This window comes from Macaca mulatta, chromosome 3, assembly GCF_049350105.2.
Source record: "Macaca mulatta isolate MMU2019108-1 chromosome 3, T2T-MMU8v2.0, whole genome shotgun sequence".
In the NCBI taxonomy this organism is placed as follows: Eukaryota; Metazoa; Chordata; class Mammalia; order Primates; family Cercopithecidae; genus Macaca; species Macaca mulatta.
Window position 1 is genome coordinate 179,263,949 of NC_133408.1, and position 24,035 is coordinate 179,287,983.

General features: G+C 45.8%; 1 protein-coding gene and 1 long non-coding RNA gene across 51 annotated transcripts in view; one reads left to right on the forward strand and one right to left on the reverse strand.

Annotated features, from left to right (window-relative positions):
• Positions 1-1,559, forward strand: part of LUC7L2 (LUC7 like 2, pre-mRNA splicing factor) — a 65,409-nt gene extending 63,850 nt beyond the window's left edge. For all 50 annotated transcript variants that reach the window (XM_077997514.1, XM_077997494.1, XM_077997492.1 and 47 more), the window contains one exon: positions 274-1,559. In XM_077997514.1, the coding sequence (XP_077853640.1) occupies positions 274-451 (178 nt within the window). In that variant the 3' untranslated portion in view covers positions 452-1,559. The remainder of the gene's footprint in view (positions 1-273) is intronic.
• Positions 1,560-5,132: 3,573 nt separating this feature from the next.
• On the reverse strand, positions 5,133-22,916 carry LOC144339988 (uncharacterized). The gene is made up of 3 exons (XR_013415642.1): positions 22,364-22,916; positions 11,494-11,662; positions 5,133-5,292 (listed from the first exon to the last, which is right to left on the reverse strand). It is a non-coding gene; the product is annotated as an uncharacterized LOC144339988 (long non-coding RNA).
• Between the last annotated feature and the right edge of the window lie 1,119 nt (positions 22,917-24,035).

Here is a 24,035-nt window from a genome sequence, read left to right on the forward strand (position 1 = left end):
GAGAAACTCTGTTGTCTCTGAGATAATGAGAGTAGCCTGTAAGAAATTATTTTAGCCTTCTGACCCTCAGCTATTTGTTTTCACCCGTCTTCTTGTTTTAATGCCCTTATCAGCTATGGTAGTGCTCAGTATTTGGTCAGAAAACTGACTCCTCTGTCATGGGTATATTCTTCTATATATCTTCAGCTATCAAGAGCTTAATATTTATCCTATTCTTTAATTTGGGTTTTTGGTTACCCAACATATTTTGCTCCTCAAATTAATATTTTTCAGATCCTCAAAAGAAAGATTCAGAGACCAAGACTTAGCATCATGTGACAGAGACAGGAGTTCAAGAGACAGATCACCTCGTGACAGAGATCGGAAAGATAAGAAGCGGTCCTATGAGAGTGCTAATGGCAGATCAGAAGACAGGAGGAGCTCTGAAGAGCGCGAAGCAGGGGAGATCTAACTAGCTGTGTACATTTCTTCAATCCTTAAGCTTCCTATGGAGTTACGTACTATTGTTTAGTTCACAGCTGTTCAGGGCGACAGTGAGCAGATCCAGACACCAGATCCAGCTAGGCTAGATGTACAGTATCTAACTTTATCTGAACTGAACCTGTTTTCCTTGATGATGCCTAAAACTACATCCATAGTTTCTGGTGAACCTGTAATACAGTTCTGAAAGTACAGTTTTATATAATAAGATGCTGATCTCTTTATTCTTTCAAGTAAGAGTGATAGTGAACAAATTGTGTTACTTGCCTTGGGAGTTTTTGAACGTTTGTAAAATGCTGTCTTCCTAGTCCAAACAGCTGCAGCTTTGGGCATTTTTCTTTTTAATTCTTCTTCCTCTGACTTTGTATCCCTTAATACCTACACTCTCCAATTGTAAGAGAAAGGGGGCAGGGAAGCAATATAGCTTCCATTCTAAGGCTGTATTCCTGTTATGAATTACTAGCTGATTACAGTTCAGAGCATTGATCCTGGAATGTGTGCCGGAGAAATTTAAAATACTGGGGTTTGTTTAATGGTGCCTATTTAGAGTTGGAAGTTGAACAGCTGTTGCATTACATACTTTTGCTTTTTTATTGAAATTTTGAAATCAAACTTGTCTTGATTTTTCTGTTCTGTTGAATTGCTATGTTCAGGATGTTCTTGGGGGGTGGGGGCAGGGACTCTTTTCATAATAAGCACTTGTTTTATTTTGTGTGTGTGGAGTATAAAGGCTACACCCTTATTGTAAAAAATAATAATAAAATGAAAAACAATCACCACCACCATTATTAAACTGTAACTTGTCTAGTAAATTGTCACTAGAACTATTTGCTGTGGGCATTTCCTCTATTCTGTTACATCATTAACAGTGCCTTACTGTGCAAGGCACCAAAGGACATAAATATGTACTTGCAAAGATTCCAGATGAGCTGTTCACGTGGGCCCCTTGCTGACTATATTCCAGCCACTTAAGGGTTGTTTGTAATGACCATTAGAGAGAAGGACTGGACCTGCAGAAGAAACCGGGGTGTTTTTATTCTCATTCAACAAACCCAAATAAAAACAGTATATGTAACCAACATAATGAGACTAAGTTTCTGCATTGAAGAGGTGTATATCTACTAGTAACTTAAACTGTACTTGGCAGGTATCACTTGTGATTCTAGAAATTCTGAGGAAGAAAAATTCCTTAAGTAATGAAATTAGTATCTGTGGGTAAGGTCACCTTTCAAGAACTGTTAATGTCCTTCGTCCCCAAGTTTGACAGATTTGATGTCACAGGCATGTGGGCCTGTGTGAAGGTGGTGAGAGAATGGGAAACTAAGGCCATTCTAAGTGATACCAGATTACATTAAAAAAAAAAAAAAACCCTCATCAAGTTCCCAATTTACCAAGCTATGCCTCATTAACTGAGGGTTTTCTGCTGGATTTGGTTCCACACATGCAATTTATATGACATTTAATCTGAGAGACCCATCTGCCTCAGTGGCCCGTTTCCCTTCTTTTATTTTTGGTTGCTGAGAAATGTTTTGTATCTGCTTTGTTCCTGGTAGTCTGTGCTGTTCTAAATCCTTACAAGCACTTCGGATTTCATACATTGGGGTTTGGAGTAAAATCAAAAGGACTAACTGGTTGGTGTGAGGAAGAATGTCTGGGACCTGGCCCGTTATAATAGTGTATCTGGACTTAGATTTTGAACTCTAAAGCATATATACAGTTGGAATGGAACACTTGTAGAAGTAACACAGGTCTGTGTATCAGTGGTTACTGCAGTTGTGGTTTCTAGGTGGTACAGGCTGCCCCAGCACGAACAGGGCATGAAGTGCACCGTCACTGCGGGGCTGCATGCCACACTGGACCACTTCAACTGCATGGCTCTTTACATGATTGATGCCACTGAATTAGAATAAAATCTCAAATCTTAATATCACTATCTCATACAGTTTTTGGTCTTTCTGTGCTGGTGACTGGTAGAAAGCAGAACTAAGTATGTCGTATTTGCAAAAAACTTCTGTTCCTCTGGGGAATGTTTTGCTAGGTTTTTACCTTCAGTAAGGTTTCCTTCATTTTGCTGTCATCAAGTATTACCCTAAAGCTCCTTTGCTGAGCTTATCAACACCAACTAAAACTAAGGAAAAAAGCCTCCTTTAATAGGTACGTTTTAAAATTTATTTTATTTTATTTTATTTTTGAGATGGAGTTTCACTCTTGTTGCCCAGGCTGGAGTGCAATGGTGCAATCTCAGCTCACTGCAACCTCTGCCTCCTGGGTTCAAGCAGTTCTCCTGCCTCAGCCTCCCAAGTAGCTAGGATTACAGACGTGCACCACCACGCCTGGCTAATTTTTGTATTTTTAGTAGAGACAGGGTTTCACCATGTTGCCCAGGCTGGTCTCAAACTCCTGGCCTCAGGTGATCTGCCCACCTCGGCCTCCCAAAGTGCTGGGAGTATAAGGCATGAGCAACCCTCCCCACCCTACCCCTGCCAGGCTTGTTTTTTAAACAAAGACTTTACCTGTGATTATTAGACCTAAAACCAATATACCTTTATCTTTTCCAAGTTCTCTCTTTCCCCTCCATGTTACATTTTAAGAATCTATTTTTAGTGATAACTTTCAACATTGGCCTTTTGAGCCATCACCAAGTATGCATTACAATTTCCACGAACACTTTTGCCATTTGATGTAGTAAATTCTTTCAAAATGGTTTTTAGGTAATGATTATGTATATCATTTAAGTTTTTTCAAATAAATGCTGGTTATAATTGTTAAATGTTTATAGTTTTTTTTGTTTTGTTTTGTTCTAATACAAGGTCTTGCTATGTTACCAAGCTAGAGCACAGTGGCATGATCTTAGTTCACTGCAACCTCAATGTCGTGGGCACAAATGATCTTCCCACTTCACCCTCCCAGTGTGCTGGAATTATAGGCACGTAACCACTATGCCCAGCTAATTAGAAAAGTATTTGTACAGGCCGGGTGTGGTGATTCATGTCTGTAATATCAGCATTTTGGGAGGCCGAGGCAAGCGGATCACTTGAGGTCAGGAGTTCAAGACCAGCCTGGCCGACATGGTGAAACCCCATCGCTACTAAAAAAAAAAAAAAAAAAAAAAGAAAAGTAGCCGGGTGTGGTAGCACACACCTGTAGTCTCAGCTATTTGGGAGGCTTAAGGCACGAGAATCATTTGAACCCAAGAGGCAGAGGCAGAGGCTGCAGTGAGCCAAGATACTCCAACCTGGGCAACAGAGTGAGACTTCGTCTCAAAAAAAAAACCAAACAAAATTAGCTGGGCATGGTGGCACATACCTGTAATCCCAGCTACTCCAGAGACTGAGGCAGGACAATCACTTGAACCCTGGAGGCAGAGGTTGCAGTGAGCCGAGATGGCGCCACTGCACTCCAGCCTGGACGACAAGAGTAAAACTCCCATCTAAAAAAAAAAAAAAAAAAATTGTAGAGATGGAGTCTTGCTTTATTGCCCAGGCTGGTTTCCAACTCCTGGGCTCAAGCAATTCTCCCACCTCAGCCTCCCAAGGTGCTGAGATTACAGCATGAGCCACCACATCCAGCCCATTTACTGATTTTTTAGCTTTAAAATTCTAAGCAAATATTACATATCTAAAAAAAACCACACATACCTAATGTGGGTGTTCAGCTGTTACGGCTATCCCAGTTGTGAAACGATTGAAACGTCCTCTCAACTGGTAAATTACCTGCTGCCCTGGGCTAGTTGAGTGCCTGCCCCCAACGCAAGACCAGCAAGCACAGCCAGGAACCTCCAGCATTAGTTCACTACCACATGCTATACTGACTTAAATATTTTCAAACACATTCTTGTCTGTTTTGTATCTGAAAAAGCAGAAGCTATTTGATGTAATACTGATTTTCTTTCAAAAATGGTTTTTAGGTAATGGTTATCTACCTTTTAAGTTTTTTTCAAATAAATGCTGTAGGGTTTGTTTTGTTTTTCTTTTTTCTTTTTTAAGACAGCGTCTCACTCTGTTGCCCAGGCTGGTGTGCAGTGGCGCAAGCTCGGCTCACTACAGTCTCATCAACATGCTGGGCTCAGGCGATCTTTTCACCTCAGGCCCCTGAGTAGCTGGGACGACAGGCGTGTACCACCACCATTCCTGGCTAGTTGTAGTCTAAGAGACAGGGTTTCATCGTGTTGGCAAAGCTCATCTCCAACTCCTGAGCCCCAGCGATCTGCCTGCCTCGGTCTACATCATGATTTTATATCTTGAATGTTGATAATTAAAATTTCCTGGGGTATAAATAAGGCAATACAAAGTTGCCCTTTCTCAGTACTTTTCTCTGTACTGCCTGTTATTTGAAAAAGCATTTTCTCCCTCAGGGGAGTTAGGAAAGATTAGAGAACTGAGAGAACCAGGGTTTCCCTAGGCAGAGGCTAAGTAGGGGAGAGCAGGCAGGGTTCTGTCAGCAGAGTAGTACTGGGGCCATGCGTGACTGGGGCCATGCGTGAGTGGGGCCTTGGAGGCTCTAGGGTCAGCAGGCAGCACACCTGCATGTTCTCCAGGTAGCAGCAGAAACAGGGTGTTAGAGGTTTGGGGTCTGTAGGCATATCTGGGGATCAGAACAAGCTAATGGCCAGCATTGGAGGGTTTAGGCTGAAGCAAGGCATTGAGACTCACAGAATTGGGCTGTCAGTCAAGCAAGGATCCAAGAGATGGGGCCAGCCAAGCAGAAGTCAAAGGCTGGTACCAGCATCAAAATCTGCTCTGACGATCCTTTGGGAGACTGATTCTTCAAGTCTCAAATGCTGTTCACACCTGTCTGGATGCTGTTGGCCACCTGTAAAAGAAAATACGCTCAAATGGACTTAAACTCTGAAGGGACCTTAGCAGCTCATGTGATTGAGTTGCATGCCAGCTCCATATCTTGGACTAGCACCTGAGCCCTATATCCATATGAAGAGAAACCATTCCATCTTGTGTCTCTTAAAAGCAGGGCAACTTTTCCCAGGACCTCTCGCAGCCGCCTTCTCACATCTCTGTCCCTGGCACAGAGACCTACGTAGACGATGCTCGAATGTGGAATGAATTAATGAAGTGCCTCATTGTGCCCAACATAAGTTAACCCACACGATTTCATTTGATTTGTACAGCAATCCTGTGGTTATTCGAAGGGACCATATTCTATCACCATCATGCCTGTTTTCCAGAGTAGGAAGCTGAGCCATGCTGAGTGACTAATAGGACACAGTCAGCCGACAGCTTTTTGATTCTAAGTCCAAGGCTCTTCCTGGCATAAAGTTTTGTGATAGGTAGGTCTCAGCTGGGAGTGGCAAGAAGGGAACAACAGAAATGTCCATCACAAAAAGGACTGAAATGAATGAAGCAGGATGATAACTGCAAGTACTGTCCCATTTCCAGCACCTTTTATTCTAGTCTCATAGTATCTCAAGCTGATTGTAACAGATAAACCCGTAGTTATCCAAATAACATGGTATATAGGAGTTACCATTTTTTGTTTTTTGTTTTAGACAGGGTCTTACCATGTTGCCCAGGCTGGGGTGCAGTGGTGCACATGGCTTACTACAGTTTTGACCTCCTGGGCTCAAGTAATCCTCCTGCCTCAGCCTCTTGAATAGCCCCAGCCCCACCCACCACCCTCCCAACTCAGCTAATTTTTTTTTAAATTTTTAAATTTTTTTTGCAGAGATGGGATCACGCCATGTTTCCCAGGCTGGTCTCAAACCCCTTGAGCTCAAGGGATCCTCCCACCTTGGCCTCCCAAAGTGCTGGGAGTATAGGCATGAGCCACCCTGCCTGGCCAGTTACATTTTTTGATTTCTTGAAATTTTTGTTCAGAAAGTTTAATACAAATTGCTTGAAATCAATACAAAAATCTACTGGGTAATGAAATATAAAGGAGACTGAAGAGATGATAATCAGTAAAAGGGCTTGAACTCTGATTGGATGTTTGTTTAAAAGGCTGGAATAACTGGAGAAATTAGGATATGGATTGAATATGAATTTATTGCTAATTTTATTAGGTATAATGGTGGAATTGCAATTACACAGAAAAATACTCTTAGGAGATAAGTGCTAAAGTATTTAAGGATGAAGCATCTGGATGTCTGTGGCTTTCAAATGGTTCAACAATTTGCTAAACACATATGCAGAGCAAGTATAACAAATTGTTCACTGTTAGATCTAAGTAGATCATTGGTTTTTCAACTTTTATGTATTTTTGAAAATTTTCACAAAGTTGGGGGAGGAACTCTTAGATTTTCCATTTAAATAATCACTTTAGGCCAGGCGTGGTGGCTCACGCCTGTAATCCCAGGCTGAGGTGGGTGGATCACCTGAGCTCAGGAGTTCAAGACCAGCCGGGCCAACATGGTGAAACCCCATTGCTACTAAAAATACAAAAATTAGCCAGGTGTGGTGGTGCGCACCTGTAGTTGCAGCTACTCAGGAGGCTGAGGCACGAGAATTGCTTTAATCCTGGAAGTGGAGGTTGCAGTGGGCTGAGATTTTGCCACTGCACTTCAGCCTAGGTGACAGAGCAAGACCCTGTCTCAAAAAATAAGTAAATAAATCATCACTTTACATTGTTATTTTCTGGAGGCCATATATATGGGTGTTTTTAAGGCAGGGTTCCTCAAAATACGATCTCTAAACATTCTGAATCAGAATCACAAAAAAAAAAATATTCAAATGGCCAATGAGCACATCAAAGAAGAATCAACATCATCAGTCATTATGAAATGAAAGTTAAAACTGCCGGCCATGATGGCTAATTCCTGTAATCCCAGCACTTTGGGAGGCTGAGGTGAGCAGATGACTTGAGGTCGGGAGTTCGAGACCAGCCTGACCAACATGGAAAAACCCTGTCTCTACTAAAAATACAAAATTAGCCAGGTGTGGCGGTGCATGCCTGTAATCCCAGGTACTTGGGAGGCTGAGGCAGGAGAATCACTTGAACCCGGGAGGCGGAGGTTGCGGTGAGCCGAGATCACGCCGTTGCACTCCAGCCTGGACAACAAAAGTGAAACTCCATCTCAAAAAAAAAAAAAAAAAAGTTAAAACTATGAGATCCCATTATACATCCACTAGAATGTCCAAAAGTAAAAAGACTGACAGCACTAAGTGTGAATGAAGATGTGGAGCAACTGGAACTCACATTTGCTAGTGGTCGTGTTACAGGGTATAGCTATTTTGGAAAACAGGCAGCTTTTTGCAAATAAGCATATCCTTACCATATGGCCCAACAGTCCTCATTGGTGCCCAAGAGAAATGAAGACTTACATCCAAACACTTGTATTTGAACATTCATAGCAGCTGTATTATAAGAGCAGAAATATCCATCAATTAGAAAGCAGATAAAACAGGCCAGGCGTGATGGCTCACCCCTCTAATCCCAGCACTTTGGGAGGCTGAAGCGGGTGGATAACTTGAGGTCAGGAGTTCGAAACCAGCCTGGTCAACGTGGTGAAACCCCGTCTCTACTAAAAATACAAAATTAGTTAGGCATGGTGGCAGGTGCCTATAATCCCAGCTACTTGGGAGACTGAGGCAGAAGAATCGCTTGAACCTGGGGGGTGGAGGTTGCAGCAGTGAGCCGAGATTGCACCATTATACTCCAGCCTGGGTGATAGAGTGAGACCCTGCCTCACAAAAAAAAAAAAAAAAAAAAAAAAAAAAAAAAAGATAAATTGTGATATATTCCTACAAAAGAAGGGATTACTGACACAAGCAGCAACATGAATACCTTTACAACAAGCTGAGCTAATAAATCAAAAGCTGAGCTAAAGGAATGAGACACAAAAGAGTACACATACTGTACAATCAATTCTCTTTATGTGAAATCCTAGAACAGGCAAAACTGGTTTCTAGGGACAGAAAGCAGGTTTGCCTGGGGCCAGAGCTCAGGGAGGACCAGGGATTGACGGCAGAGGGATACAAGGGAACTTTCTTGCGTGTTGGAAATCTTCCATATTTTGACTGGCAGTGGTTACATGGGTGTCTACATTTGTCAAAAGGCAGTCTTGAAATGGGTGCACTTTCTTCATTGTGCCTCAGTAAATCTGATTGAAAATATATACACTTTTTTTTTCCTGTTGGCAGTATGGACTCTTTTAGGCAGGGTAGCTCAAAATATGGCTTCTGGACCACCAACCAGCATCAGAATTGCCAGGAAAACCGGGAAAGACCTTGTTTGGGGACCCCCATCCCACACCTGAGCTACTGAAAAACCAAATATCCAGAGCTGCTCTTCTGTGGCCAGAGATCCGCTAGGCCATCCTGAGTGTCAGAGCCTGACCTCAAAAGCTCCACTGCCTAAGCTGGGGCTGGTGGTAATGTTGAGTGTCAGTTTCAAACAATAGCTGGCAGTGCGTGGTGGAAAGAGACTAGTAGAGGAATTCCATGCAGACCAACCTGCTGTGTAGCTCTTCTCTTTAAACTTCTGCTTGTAGAAAGCAAAAGATACGCTCTAAAGTAAGGTTGAAACTCATGAGAATTTACCTTGGTGAAAGAAAGGGTTAGAAGCTATTTTTAAAAAGCAATCGCAGGAAGCATTTCTGAAGTCAGAACTTCTCAACCCAGGCTGTATACCAGATGTTTTAAAAGGTCCACAAGAGTCTAATTTCTATTTTTATCAAAGGAGACATGAATATGGTGTTTTTTAAAAAGGTGGATATGGTTTTAAGTTTGTAAATGTATGTTTAAAAAAAAAAAAAAAAATTCAGTCCTGACCAGGCACGGTGCCTCACACTTGTAATCCCAGCACTTTGAGAGGCTAAGGCAGGAGGATTGCTTGAGCCCGGGAGTTCGAGCCCAGCACAGGCAACAAAGGGAGATCCTGTCTCTACAAAATATTTAAAATCTAGCCAGGGACAGTGGCCTGTGCCCGTACTCCCAGCTACTTGGGAGGCTGAGGCAGGAGGATCACTGGCACCCAGGAGTTGAGACTGCATTGAGCTGTGATCACACCGCTGCACTCCAGCCCAGTCGACAGAGAGGGACTCTGTCTTTGAAAACATAGGGAAAAAAAAAAAAAAAAGTCTGCCTGCAGCCTAGTCTGTCTGTGAACTGATTCCTCTTTGGAGGGAGACATTTAAAAATTTTAAATAATATGTAGGCGAAATACACAATCTTCAGAGTACAGCTTCGTGGGTTTTTATATATGTACAGTCATTCCTCAGTATCTATGGGGGATTGACTGAAGGATCCCCCAATTTTTTTGAGACGGAATCTAACTGTTCCTCAGGTCTGAGTGCAATGGCGCGATCTTGGTTCACTGCAGCCTCCGCTTCTGCTTCCGGGGTTCAAGCACCAAATCTGAGGGTCCACAAGTTTCTCATATAAAATGGTGTGGTATTTGCACATAACCTATGCATATCCTCTATATACTTTGTCACCTCTACTTATAACACCTGATATAATGTAAATGCTACGTAAACAGTTGTTACATTGTTTGTATATTATTTGTATTTTTTTGAATGCTTTTTTTCCCCAAATACTTTAAACCCAAGGTTGGTTGAATTCACCGATGTAGAATCCATGGATAGGGAGGGCCAACACCCAACTCCCACCCAGATCAAGATACAGACCATTTCCAGCACCTAGAAAGTTCCCTGATGCTCCTTCCAAGCTAATAGTCCCCGCTTCTCAAGATAATCACTATTCTAACTTCAGACACCACTGGTTAGAACAACTTTGGGTGCTTTCTGCGGTTCCTTCTTGTATTTGTTTTCATAGTTCTAAATAATGCTTATACTGCTGTTTCTTGGCTTGCCAACTTGGGACAATAGTAACTTTCTCAAACGGCAGACCAGACTTTGACTCAGTCTCCATCCTCACCAAGTAAAGCAAAAACGTTCCAGATTTACAGGCCCCGTGGTCACTCCTACCACCACCTCGGCTTACTCAGATTGAATCCTGCACTTGGGAGGAGTCTGGGTACCCGCGGGTTTTTTTGTTTTTGTTTTTTTTAAGAGATGTGGTTTTGCTCTTGTTGCACAGGCTGGATACAATGGCGCAATCTCGGCTCACCACAACCTTCACTGCCAGAGTTCAACCAATTCTCCTGCCTCAGTCTCCCGAGTAGCTGGGATTACAGGCATGTGCCACCACACCTGGCTAATTTTATATTTTTAGTAGAGACGGGGTTTCTCCATGTTGGTCAGGCTGGTCTCGAACTCCTGACCTCAGGTGATCCGCCTGCCTTGGCCTCACAAAGTCCTGGGAGTACAGGCATTAGCTGCTGCGCCCTTTTTTTTTTTTTTTTTTTTTTGAGACAGAGTCTTGCTCTGTTGCCCAGGCTGGAGTGAGTGGCACGATCTTGGCTCACTGTAACTTCCACCTCCCGGGTTCAAGTGATTCTCCTGCCTCAGCCTCCTGAGTAGCAGGATTACAGGTGCCTGCCACTACACCCGGCTAATTTTTGCATTTTTAGTAGAGACAGGGTTTCAACCATGTTGGCAAGGCTGGTCTCGAACTCCTGACCTCAGGTGATCCGCGCCCCCCGCCCCCGCGGGCCTCCCAAAGTGCTGGTAGCACTTTGGTGTGAGCCACCGTGCCCAGCATCACCTGCGTTTTTTAACCTCAGGCGATTCCAGCGGGCACCTGGCCCTGGGGAGCCCTGAGCCTGCGGTACTTGGCCCTGAGGCTGAGAGGAGCTAAAAGGCTCCTGATGTCCCAGACACAGGATGTTTGCTGAGGAGCTTGGAAGTTAAAATCGAGTATGTTCTCAGACTGCCAGGTTGATTTGCAGTTGAAATCAGCGGCAAGCCATGAGAATCACTAAAGTGTTTCTAAGATTTTTATTGCTTGTCAAGTACATCCTTTAAGGCTCCGTATCTAAATATTTAAGATTCCAGCTTTGCTCTTATCAGAGCTCAAATGTGGCCACAGTTCTCCCACTCTTTGCCTGGTCATAATTCAGAACCAATTTATCATCATGGTTTGTTCTCATTCTCCTTCTCTTACTCCCAACCAGTGACACCCGGGCTTCTGCTTACAGCTGGAGGCACTGGCCACCTACCTTGCTTCCTTGGCTGAGGGCATCAATAGTCTTTACACGGCGGTCATCTTGATGAGTCGCTGGGGCCAAAGTCTGCCCTCCCTCCCTAAGCCGTATGGATTCCTTGTGGCCTTCTGAGCCCTCTCCTTGCTACTCAGAGTTTCCAAATCAGAAGACTTGCAGCCTGTTCCTGTTTTTCAAAAGTATTTATAAAAGCTGAATGTCAATTTTCTTGTTAGAGTTATAAATAGAAGCAGATGCTTTTGTTTGTTGATCAGCACGCTGTGTTCTTACAGGGGAAGTCGAAGAATCCAAAGTGTGCTTGGGAGCATAGAACTAGCACAAGAGGGCGCTAGTGAGGCGGCGCGGGCGGCCAGGAGCTAGAGTTTGGAAACAGACCGGTTTGAGCCCTGAATCTGCCGCTTAGAAGCTGTGTGCCCTTGGGCAGCAATAATACATTTACCAAAGTCAGACTAGATAACCCCAGCGCCGAGGAGTTATCCACATCATCTCTTCATCCTTCACAACAGTAAATCTATGAGCTAGAAGTTGTCATCTCCAGACGTACAGATGAGATTGCTGAGGCTTAAAAAAAAAAGGTACTTAGGGTGTCATGATAGGGTCTGGGGGAGTTGAATGCAGTTTGGATTAACCCCAAGACCTACTACTTTATTTTTATTGCGTTTATTCAAAGGCAAAAACCTATAAGAGATGCCTAAAAATGATAATGGCTACCTTTTAAAAAACTGCTTTGAAATGTAATTTTCCCACAATAAAATTCACCAATTTCATCTGGGCACAATTGTAATTGCTCACACCTGTAATCCCAGCACTTTGGGAGGCCGAGGGGAGTGGATCACTTGAGGTCAGGAGTTCAAGACCAGCCTGGCCAACATGGTGAAACCCCATCTCTACTAAAAATACAAAAAATTAGCCGGCATGGTGGCAGGCGCCTGTAATCCTAGCTACTCAGGAGGCTGAGGCAGGAGAATCACTTGAATCCTGGAGGTGGAGGTTGCAGTGAGCCAAGATCACGCCACTGCACTCCAGCCTGGGTGACAGAGCGAGACTCCATCTCAAAAAAAAAAAAAAATCACCAATGTTAAGCATATGGTAAGTTGACAAGTGTATCCTACCACTGCAATCATGATATAGAATAGTTCCATCTCCCCACAAATTCTCTCCTGGCCTCTCCCAATCCTCTCCGCAAACCTTTGGCCCTGGCAGCCACTGATCTCTCTAGCATGAGCTTTATCTTCTCTAGAACTTTATATAAATGGAGTTATTGACATACAGACTTTTGTGCCGGCTTCCTTCCCTTAACATGATGCTGCTGAGACTCACCCGGGCTGTGTGCATCAGCACATCCCACCTTTTCACGTTGAGTAGAATCCATTGTAAGGGTGTCTCGTTGCTTATCCACTTACCGTTACGTGTTTATTTGCTTTTTGTATATCTTTTTGGTGAAGTGTCTATTCAGATCTTATATAAGGTCTGTAATCTTTTTTTTTTTGAGAGATAGGGTCTTGCTCTGTCGTCCAGGCTGGAGTGCAATGGCACAATCTTGGCTCATTGCATTGCAACCTCCACCTCCCACGTACAAGTGATTCTTCTGTCTCAGGCCTCCCGAGTAGCTGGGATTTACAGGTGCGCACCACCACACTCCGCTAATTTTTGTATTTTTTAGTAGAGATGGCGTTTCACCATATTGGCCAGGCTGGTCTCGAACTCCTGACCTCAGGTGATCCACACACCTCAGGCTCCCAAAGTGGTGGGATTACAAGCGTGAGCCATTGTGCCTGACCAGGTCTGTACTCTTAACCAGCACACACTATCTGCGCGTTTTCCTTGAGTCTCATCTATTAAGTGGAAATAAAAACGCAAGCATGAAAGAAGACTGCTGTTGTTCCATCTGCCCTTCCCCCACTGTCTGGGGAACCCCCCCCCACACACACACACCTCTGCAGTCACATGAATGTTTTAGTCAATGTCGACCTTTCCACACTGGTAACAGTGACAGCTTAGTGGTCCAGAGGTGGGTGCCTGAGCCTGTTTAAAACAATCCCAGTCCTTCCTTGGGATTAGTTTCTAACTTGGACTGGCTGTTCTCTTGAACTGAAGATGTCATGGAAGTTGAAAGCTGTTAGTGGCCATGTGCCGCCATGTTCTCCAGGAGCAGATAAAGCTGGCCACCACAGAAGAGAGTGACCCAGACACAGGAAGAGAGGTCGAGGCAAGACGCAAGGAGCCCGGCTCCAGCCAGTCCCAGGCCCAGTTGTATCCCTACTCTTGGCCTCTCTGAGGCCCTCCCGAGTCTTCTAATCATTTCTCTTTCTTGCTTAGGCAGCTTGGAATTGGGTTTTTGTCACTAAAAGCCCAAAGAGTCCAAACTAACCCACTAATGTACTGGGTCATTGTGGGAATTCCACGCACTCTGTACATAAACTGCTCACACACACTACCTGCGGCATGGCAGAGTTGCCACATTTGGTGGCTACATTCTAGCAGTGCCAGCTAGAATGACCAGGCACTGGGTCCTGCTGCCCTCACTTCACTCAATGTCCTTGGATAGCCACAGCCTCACCAGGACCGTGTGTGCAAGGACCTTAGGGGTTTGAGGCAAGGCTGGAGCTTGACCTGACAGGGAACAAAGAACAACTAAGACCCTGTGAGTGGGAAATGCCGTCTGTGAGAAAGACGCCATTGTGCAGAACTGACTGACGCAGCCTTTAGACTCTTCCTACATTCAAGAAATGAATGATTCAGCTGGGCGCAGTGGCTCACGCCTGTAATCCTAGCCCTTTGGGAGGCTGAGGCGGGTGGATCACCTGAGGTCAGGAGTTCAAGACCAATCTGGTCAACATGGTGAAACCCATCCCTACTAAAATACAAAAATTAGCCAGGCATGATGGCTGGTGCCTGTAATCCCAGCTACTCGGGAGGCTGAGATGGGAGAATCACTTGAACCTGGGAGACGGTGGTTGCAGTGAACCAAGATTACACTACTGCACTCCAGCCTGGACAGCTAAGGGAGACTCCATCCAAAAAAAGAAAAAAAATTCATCATTAGTCTTTTGTTTGAGACAGAGTCTCGCTCTGTTGCCCAGGCTGGAGTGCAGTGGCATGATCTCAGCTTACTGCAACCACCGTCTTCCAGGTTCAAGCAATTCTCAGGCCTCAGCCTCCTGAGTAGCTGGAATTACAGGCATGTACCACCACACCTGGCTAATTTTTTGTATTTTCAGTACAGATGGGGTTTTGCCACATTGGCCATGCTGGTCTCCAACTCCTGACCTCAGGTGATCCGCCTTCTTAGGCCTCCCAAAGTGCTGGGATTACAGGCATGAGCCACTGCACCCGGCCATCATTAGTCATTTTTCTACAAGTTATTAGGCATAAATTGTGAAACATTTGCAGAATGGATTGTGTGTGAGATCATCTCTGGTCCAGTTCTTTGCCTCTCCCCGCATCCATGCCCTTTCCACCTGAGCCTGCAGCTCCATCTACTCCAGGACCAGCTGGACCCCCCACCCCTGCCTGCTGAGTTTGGCTGTTTCCATGGCTCCAGCCAGTGGCCTGTTGGGGAAAGGATGGTGTGTCAGTTCTGACTTGGCCTCAAAAGGCCTTGCGTGTTTCTTTTGGCTCTCTTGCCATTGTCACAAGACTATGCCCCCCCCATCCCGGTAACTGGAGGACAATGAAGGATACACAGAACAGGGCTGCCCCACCCAAGCCAGCCTGCAGATGTGGGGGAGCCCAGCTGAGATTGGTGGAGCCAGCCAAATAAACATGTATTATTCAGAAGTGCAATTTTATTTATTTTTATTTGAGATGGAGGGGTCTCACTTTGTCACCCAGGCTGGAGTGCAGTGGTGTCATTGTAGCTCACTACAGCCTTGAACTCCTGGGCTCAAGTGATCCTCCCACCTGAGTAGCTGGGGCCACAGACATGTGCCACCATGCCCTATTTCCTTTGGTATATACAGGGTCTTGCTTTGTTGCCCAGGCTGGTCTAGAACTCCTGGGTCCAAGAGATCCTCCTGCCTTGGCCTCCTAAAGTATTGGAATTAGAGGCGTGAGTCACTACACTGGACCAGAAATGCAATTTTAAATGAGATACCACTATACACTGATCAGTAGGGCTGAAAGTAAAAAGACAACACCAAGTGTTGGTGAGGACTTGTATGTAGCACCTGGACTTTCATGCATTGTTGGTGGAAACAGAACATGATACACCTTCTTTGGGAAACATTTTGGCCATTTTTTCCCCCCCACAAAGAGTCTCGCTCTTGTTGTCCAGGCTGGAGTGCAATGGCACGATCTCGGCCCACTGTACCCTCCACCTCCCAGGTTCAAGTGATTCTCTTGCCTCAACCTCCTGAATAGCTGGGATTACAGGCATGTGCCACCATACCCCGCTAATTTTGTATTTTTAATAGAGATGGGGTTTCTCCACGTTGGTCAGGCTGGTCTCAAACTCCGGACCTCATGTGATCCCCTCCACCCCCCCACCCGCCTCGGCCTCCCAAAGTGCTGGGATTACAGACGTGAGCCACCACACCCAGCTTGGCAATTTCTTAAAAGGCAAACTATGTACTTAGCATATGACCCAGTGATCCAATCCCCAGGAATCCTGGAGATACGAAAACACTTCCATATAAGTACTTGTACTGACATGTTCATAACAGCTTAATTCATAACCACCCCAGACTGGAGACAAGACTAATGTCTATCAACTGGTGAATGGATAAACACATTGTGGTACTGTGTATCCATGCAACAGAATGAGCTGCTGGTAAGTGCAACGTGAATTTCCAGAAGCATTGTGCCGCATGCAACATACATGCTCTGTGGCTCCACTTCTACGAACTCTATGACAGGGAAGATGGATGCGGTGGAACACATCAGGCCAGTATTTGTCTCTGGAGTGGGTGTGGGGGGCACGGGGAAGGGCCTACAGCTTTCTGGGGTGCTGTTAAGGGGAAACAGTTCAGATGGTTGGAGCAGGGAGAGACCAGGCCGTGCAGTTGGAGACCAGGTTTGAAAGGTGGGCGAGGCCAAGCGGCAAGGGCCTTGTGCGCATGATCTGATTCGGCTGTTATCCCGAGAACGGCGGCGACACTCATGGGGGTTCCAGGCTGGGCCAGAGACTCAGTCTTCCTCTTTTTGCCCAAGCTGCCATCCCTCAAGACACTTAGTAGTTCCCCGCTTCCTCCCCAATTTCCGGCACGTGATACTCTGGAAACATTAAAGCCTGAGGGGTAACATAAACCTCCTGGACCCCCGCCTCGGCACAGGAGGGGATGCGGATGTTGGTTGGGAATAGCGGACACAAAGGTGACGGGTTGGTTTCCCAGGGCTATCGTAACAAAGTATCACAGACTGGGTGGCTTAAACAGAAATCTTTTTACCAACCTGATGCTTTTGTTTAAAAAATAATAATTAAAAATAATTTTAAAAAACAAAAACCCAGAAATTTATTCTCTCACAGTTCTGGAGGTCAGAGTCCAAAACCAAGGCACGAGCAGGGCCCGTGCTCCCTCTGATGGTGCCAAGGAAGGATCTGTTTCTAGGCCTGTCTCCTGGCTACTGGTAGCGTCAGGCGTCCCTTGGCTGTCTTCTCCCTTTGTCTTTTTACATAATGTGCTCTCTATGGGCATGTCTGCCTCTGTGTTCAAATTTCTGCCTTTTTTTTTTTTTTTTCTTTTACAAGACAGAGTCTTACTCTGTTGCCCAGACTGGACTGCAGTGGCATGATCTCAGCTCACGGCAGCCTCCGTCTCCCAGGTTCGAGTGATTCTTGTGCCTCAGCCACCTGAGTAGCTGGAATTACAGGCGTGTGCCGCCACGCCTGGCTAATTTTTTTGTATTTTTAGTAGAGACTGGATCTCCCTATGTTGCCCAGGCTGATCTGGAACTCCTGTGAGCCTCCCACCTCAGCCTCCCAAAAGTGTTGGGATTATAGGCGTGAGCCACCAGAGCTGACTTAATTTGTGTGTTTTATAAAAACACTAGTCAAATTGGATTAGGGTCCAACCTAATGATCTCATCTATTTTTTAAATAGAGATATGATCTCACTGTGTTGTCCAGGCTGGGCTCAGACCCGAAGGCTCAAGTGATCCTTCCTCTTCGGCCTCCCTAGTAGCTGGGACTACAGGCATGCCCCACAGTGCCTGGCACGACCTCATCTTAAAAGACCCCGTTTCCAAATAAGGTCACATTCATAAGTATTGGGAATTAGGACTTCAACATTTTGGGGGACACAATCTATAACAGTAGGCTCTATTTTAATATTATTTATTTATATGACCTTCATCTAGCAGTCTGTCAGCTTCAACTGACAACCATCAGCTGTGCAGATTATATTTCTTTTATAAGTGTCTTGAGGCCGGCCAATGGTGGCCCATGCCTGTAATCCCAGCAATTTGGGAGGCTGAGGTGGGCAGATCACCTGAGGTCAGGAGTTCAAGACCAGCCAGGTCATCATGGCAAAACACTGTCTCTACCAAAAAATACAAAAAAATAGCTAGGCGTCAATCCCATTACTGGGTATATACACAAAGGATTATAAATCATGCTGCTATAAAGACACATGCACACTCATGTTTATTGTGGCACTATTCATAATAGCAGACTTGGAACCAATGCAAATGTCCATCAGTGATAGACTGGATAAAGAAAATGTGGCACATATACACCATGGAATACTATGCAGCCGTAAAAAAGGATGAGTTCATGTCCTTTGCAGGGACATGGATGAAGCTGGAAACCACCATTCTCAGCAAACTAACACAAGGACAGAAAACCAAACACCGCATGTTTTCATAAGTGGAAGTTGAACAGTGAAAACACAGGAAGGGGAACATCACACACTGGGGCCTGTCGGTGGGGGGCGGGGGTACGGGACTGGGGGAGGGATAGTATTAAGAGAAATACCTAATGTAAATGATGAGTTGATGGGTGCAACAAACCAACATGGCACACATAAGCCTATGTAACAAACCTGCACGTTGTGCACATGTACCCCAGAACTTAAAGTATTTAAAAAAAAAAAAATAATAGGCCAGGCACAGTGGCTCACGCCTGCAATCCCAGCACTTTGGGAGCCCTAGGCAGGTGGATCATGAGGTCAGGAGATCGAGACCATCCTGGCGAACATGGTTAAACCCCGTCTCTACTAAAAATACAAAAAATTAGTTGGGCATGTTGGTGGGCACCTGTAGTCCCAGCTACTAGGGAGGCCGAGGCAGGAGAATGGCATGAACCAGGGAGGCAGAGCTTGCAGTGAGCCGAGATCACGCCACTGCACTCCAGCCTGGGCAACAGAGTGAGACTCCGTCTCAAAAATAAAAAAATAAAAAATAAATAAATAAATAAAAATAGCTGGGCATGGGGGCACACACCTGTAGTCCCAGCTACTTGGGAGGCTGGGGCAAGAGGATCCCTTGAGCCAAGGGAGGTGGAGGTTGGAGTGAGTCAAGATTGTGCCGTTGCACTCCAGCCTGGGCAACAGAGCAAAAATGAGTGTACTGAATCTCTTGATTCATCTATTGAATAGGGCTCTCCCCTGGCTGCCACGCTCTGAACCGAGGCTGGCTGTTTAGACAGGCTGCAGCACACAGCAGAAGACTTCCTGTTTAAAAATGTCAGAATAATGCTGCTTCTCTCCAAATCTACCCCAAAGCAGCAAGGAGAACAAGCAGCAGAAATCCAGACCTTGGCACTAAGGAAACTGGGAGACATCTGAAACCCTCAGCCACGAAAGTCTGAGGAAGGGATGCCAACTGCCCTGAATGTTAAATGGGTGCAAGGAGAGGGGTGCATCCTGGAGGCAGCCAGCTGAGCATAATTCTCCAAAGTCAGTGACACGCCAGGGAGAGAAGCATGACAGGATGCTCAGGTGGGGACTTGCCCCGACCCAGGCAGGGAGCTGGAGTGAACACAGGAGGTGAGGCTGAATGTGGAGTCACACAGACAAGCCTTGTTTGAAGGAAGGAATCTGCAGGTGAGGTTGGGCAGAGGGGAGCAACTGTCCACCATGAGCCTGCATCCGATGAGCTCGGCGGACAGGAGGAGTGAAGGTTATCCACTCATGCGGATGCTGCTCTCCTAGAGCATAGCCCAGGCCCTTCAACTCCTGACATCTGGTGGTCTAGAGCTGCCTCATTCAAAGATGACTGATAGGGCAGGCACGGTGGCTCACGCCTGTAATCCCAGCGCTTTGGGAGGCTGAGGTGGGCGGATCAGTTGAGCTCCAAAGTTCAAGACCAGCCTGGGCAACATGGCAAAACTTTCTCTACAAAAAATACAAAAATGAGCCAGGCATTGTGGCACACACACCTGTAGTTACATACTCAGGAGGCTGAGGCAGGAGGATCAAGGGAGCCCAGGAGGCGAAAGTCATAGTGAGTCAATATCATGCTACTATACTCCAGTCTGGGTGACAAGAGTCAGACCCCACCTCAAAACAAAACAAAAGCCATCACAGACAGCCAGGCACAGTGGATGCAGCACAACTGAAAAGAAGTAATCCTGAAATCATAAAAAGAGCAAGAAAAAAACCAATACACTGGGATTGAGAAAAATAGTAAAGAACAAAGTAGAATAGACAAAAGTTTAAAATGGATACACAGAAAATGATAGACATGAAGATCCAAGAAGTACTATATACATTTAATTAATATTCCTGGAGGCAAAAACAAAAATAATGGAACAGGAAAATTTTTTTTTTTTTTTTTTTTGAGACGGAGTCTCGCTCTGTCGCCCAGGCTGGAGTGCAGTGGCCGGATCTCAGCTCACTGCAAGCTCCGCCTCCCAGGTTCACGCCATTCTCCGGCCTCAGCCTCCCGAGTAGCTGGGACTACAGGGGCCCGCCACCTCGCCCGGCTAGTTTTTTTGTATTTCTTAATAGAGACGGGGTTTCACGGTGTTAGCCAGGATGGTCTCGATCTCCTGACCTCGTGATCCGCCCATCTCGGCCTCCCAAAGTGCTGGGATTACAGGCGTGAGCCACCGTGCCCAGCCGGTAATTTGGTTTAGATGAGGTCAAGAAGAGGAGCCCCTGTGATGGAATTAGTGACCTTATAAGAGACACTAAAGAGCTTGCTCCTCCTCTCTGTGCCACACGAGGACACAGCGAGAGGGTGGCCATCTGCAAGGCAAGAGGAGAGCCCTCACCAGGAACGGACCCTGTGGACACCCTGATCTCAGACTTCCAGCCTCCAGAACTGGAAGAAAATACATTTCTGTGGTTTATGTTTACCTTGCACCCAGTCTATGGTATATTGTTATGGTACCATGAGCAGCCAATGCAATATAAAAATAGTCACTAGTCAATGACACAAAACTCCCAAACTCTAAGATACACACCCTACAGAGCAAACAGATTAAATAGTGAGATATTTTGAACATAAATATGCAGACAGCGCTAAAACCAAACATATTTTCTCCTATCCATAAGTATAAAAATAGGCTGATCTTCCTATGAAGTCTTAGATTGAATAATGAAGCAAATCCATCATAAACTGTGGACAAGAGACGAGATTCACCCAAACACAAAGAGATTCAGGAAGGTTCATCCCTTCCTCCTTTCCACTAAGGGGAATTAAGCATTTCCTATGGGCTGGCACTATTTCCTTTTTTTTTTTTTTTTTTTTTTTTTTTGAGTTGGAGTCTCTCACTCTTTCACCCAGGCTGGAGTGCAGTGGTGTGATCTCAGCTCACTGCAATCTCTGCCTCCCATGTTCAAGTGATTCTCCTGCCTCAGCCTCCCGAGTAGCTGGAATTACAGGTGCCCACCACTGTGCTGGGCTAATGTTTTGTATTTTCAGTAGAGACGGGGTTTCCCCACATTGGCCAAGCTGGTCCTGAACCCCTGACCTCAGGTGATCCGCCTGCCTCGACCTCCCAAAGTGCTGGGATTACAGGCGTGAGGCTGGGCTGGCATCATTCTAAGCACCAAGGTTGGATTCATGCATAGACAAATCCTGTCCATGTGGAGCTTACGCATAATCAAGCACACAGATGATTTCAAGCAGGTGAATTTCAGCCATGGAAGGAGAAGAGGGAAGGAGAAGTGACAGGCGGGCTTGAGAAACAGCTGGAGGGGAGCGAGCCCAGGGAAGAAGGGACATGAGGCCTGACAGGCGGCTGGGGACCAGATCTGACATTCAGAAGAGCGGCACAGCCTACAGATGCCTTTCTGAAATCATCAGCTTATTGATGGTATTTAATGCCATGAGACAGGGTGAAATCACAGGGGACAGATGGATCACGGGTTCTTAACCTTTTTTGGTTTCACGGACCCCTTTGGTAATCTGCCTATAGAGTCCTTCCTCCAACCCCAGCTTCTGACATCCAGTCTCCTCCTCCTCCTCCAGCACCCTCTGACCTGCCTGCCTCCGTCTTATAAGGATGCTTGTGATTACACTGGGTACACCTGGGTAACCCAGGCTCCTCTCATCTGAAGACCCTTAATATATATGTTTTTTAAGACAGTTTTGCTCTTTAAATTTTTTATTTTTTTGAGACGGAGTTTCGCTCTTGTTGCCCAAACTGGAGTGCAATGGCATGATCTCGATTCACTGCAACCTCCGCCTCCAGGGTTCAAGCAATTCTCCTGCCTCAGCCTCCCGAGTAGCTGGGATTACAGGTGTGCACCACCACACTCAGCTAATGTTTTATATTTTTAGTAGAAATGAGGTTTCCGTGTTAGCCAGGCTGGTCTCGAACTCCTGACCTCAGGTGATCCGCCCGCCTCGGTCTCCCAAAGTGCTGGGATTACAGGTGTGAGCCACCATGGCCGGTCTAAAATATTTTTAAAGTTGTGATACAGTTGATAGTGTTGCTACAAACTTAGAGGCTCAAAAGAATGCAAAATGTGTACCTTACCTCTGGGAGGCCAGAAGTCTGCAGTCTGACTGAGGCAAAATCAGGGTATCGGCAGAGCCACGTTCCTCCTGGAGGCTTGAGGGGAGAATCCATTCTTTGAGTTTTCCAGGCTTTTTTTTTTTTTTTGAGACAGAGTCTCCCTCTGTCGCCCAGGCTGGCGTGCAGTGGTGCAATATTGGCTCACTACAACCTCCACCTCCTGGGTTCAAGTGATTCTCGTGCCTCAGCCTCTTGAGTAGCAGGGATTACAGGTGACTGCCACCATGCCCGGCTAATTTTGTGTACTTTTAATAGAGAAGGAGCTTCGCCATGTTGGCCAGGCTGGTCTTGAATTCCTGACCCCAAGTGATCCACCCTCCTCAACCTCCCAAAGTGCTGGGATTACAGGCGTGAGCCACCGCGCCCAGCCTCTTTTTCAGCTTCTGGAATCTTCCTGCAGTCCGTAGCTCCTGGTCCCCTCCTTCAAAGCCAGAGTGTAGCATCTTTGAGTCCCGACGACGACGACCACCCCGGCTTCTGACATCCAGTCTCCTCCTCCTCCTCCAGCGCCCTCTGACCCACCTGCCTCCCTCTTATAAGGACGCTTGTGATTACACTGGGTACACCTGGGTAACCCAGGCTCCTCTCATCTGAAGACCCTTAATTTAATCACAGTAATCCTAAGAAAAAAGATTTTTTAAAGCAAAAATTAATTAATTTAAAAAGAAAACTGCCTTTGGTCAGTGAAAGCCTCTTCAGGTTCGTCCTCGGTTCTTTTGACAGGACCTGGAAGACTCTAAGCACTTCCTTGCCTACCCTGCCACACACATCAGTGGTGTTTCCTGCAGAGCTCAGATGACAGAGAGTCCTTATTCTTTTAATGAAGTCAGCATAACATTAAAATCCGATAAAATAGCATTCGAAAGAGATAGCTTCAGATTAAATACATTTTAAATAGTCATGTGTCACTTAACAACAGGGAAATGTCTAAGAAATTTGTTGTTAGGCGATTTTATCATTGTGCAAACATCATTTAATTACACAAACCTATAGGGTAGAACCTCCTACCCACCTGGGCTCTATGGTATGGCCTATTACTCCTAGGCCACAAACCTGTACAGCATGTTACTTGTGAAAGTTGATTATATGACTCGGGTCATTCTTTTTTTTCTTTTTTTTTTCTTTGAGACAGAGTCTCGCTCTGTCACCCAGGCTGGAGTGCAGTGGTACGATCTCAGCTCACTGCAGCCTTCACCTCCTGGGTTTAAGCCATTCTCGTGCCTCAGCCTCCCAAGTAGCTGGGATTACAGCCGCCCACCACCACACCCTGCTAATTTTTGTATTTTTAGTAGAGACTGGGGGGGGGGGGTTTCACCATGTTGGCCAGGCTGGTCTCGAACTCCTTACCTCAAGTGATTTGCCCACCTCAGCCTCCCAAAGTGCTGGGACTACAGGCGTGAGCCACCGCGACCGGCCTTTTGAATTGGGTCGTTCTTGTCGGACCCAATTAAAACAGTTGAGAAGCTGGGGGGAAAAAGCACTTAGAGCACATAACACAGCTCCCAGAATGCAATTCTCTGCAAGCCTGGCGGCCAAAACGGCCTGCTCTCACCTGAAACCAGTTTTATCTAATGGCTTCTGAAACATCCTGCTACCGCTCTAAATCTAGTTTTACCTACTGAAGCCACTTACC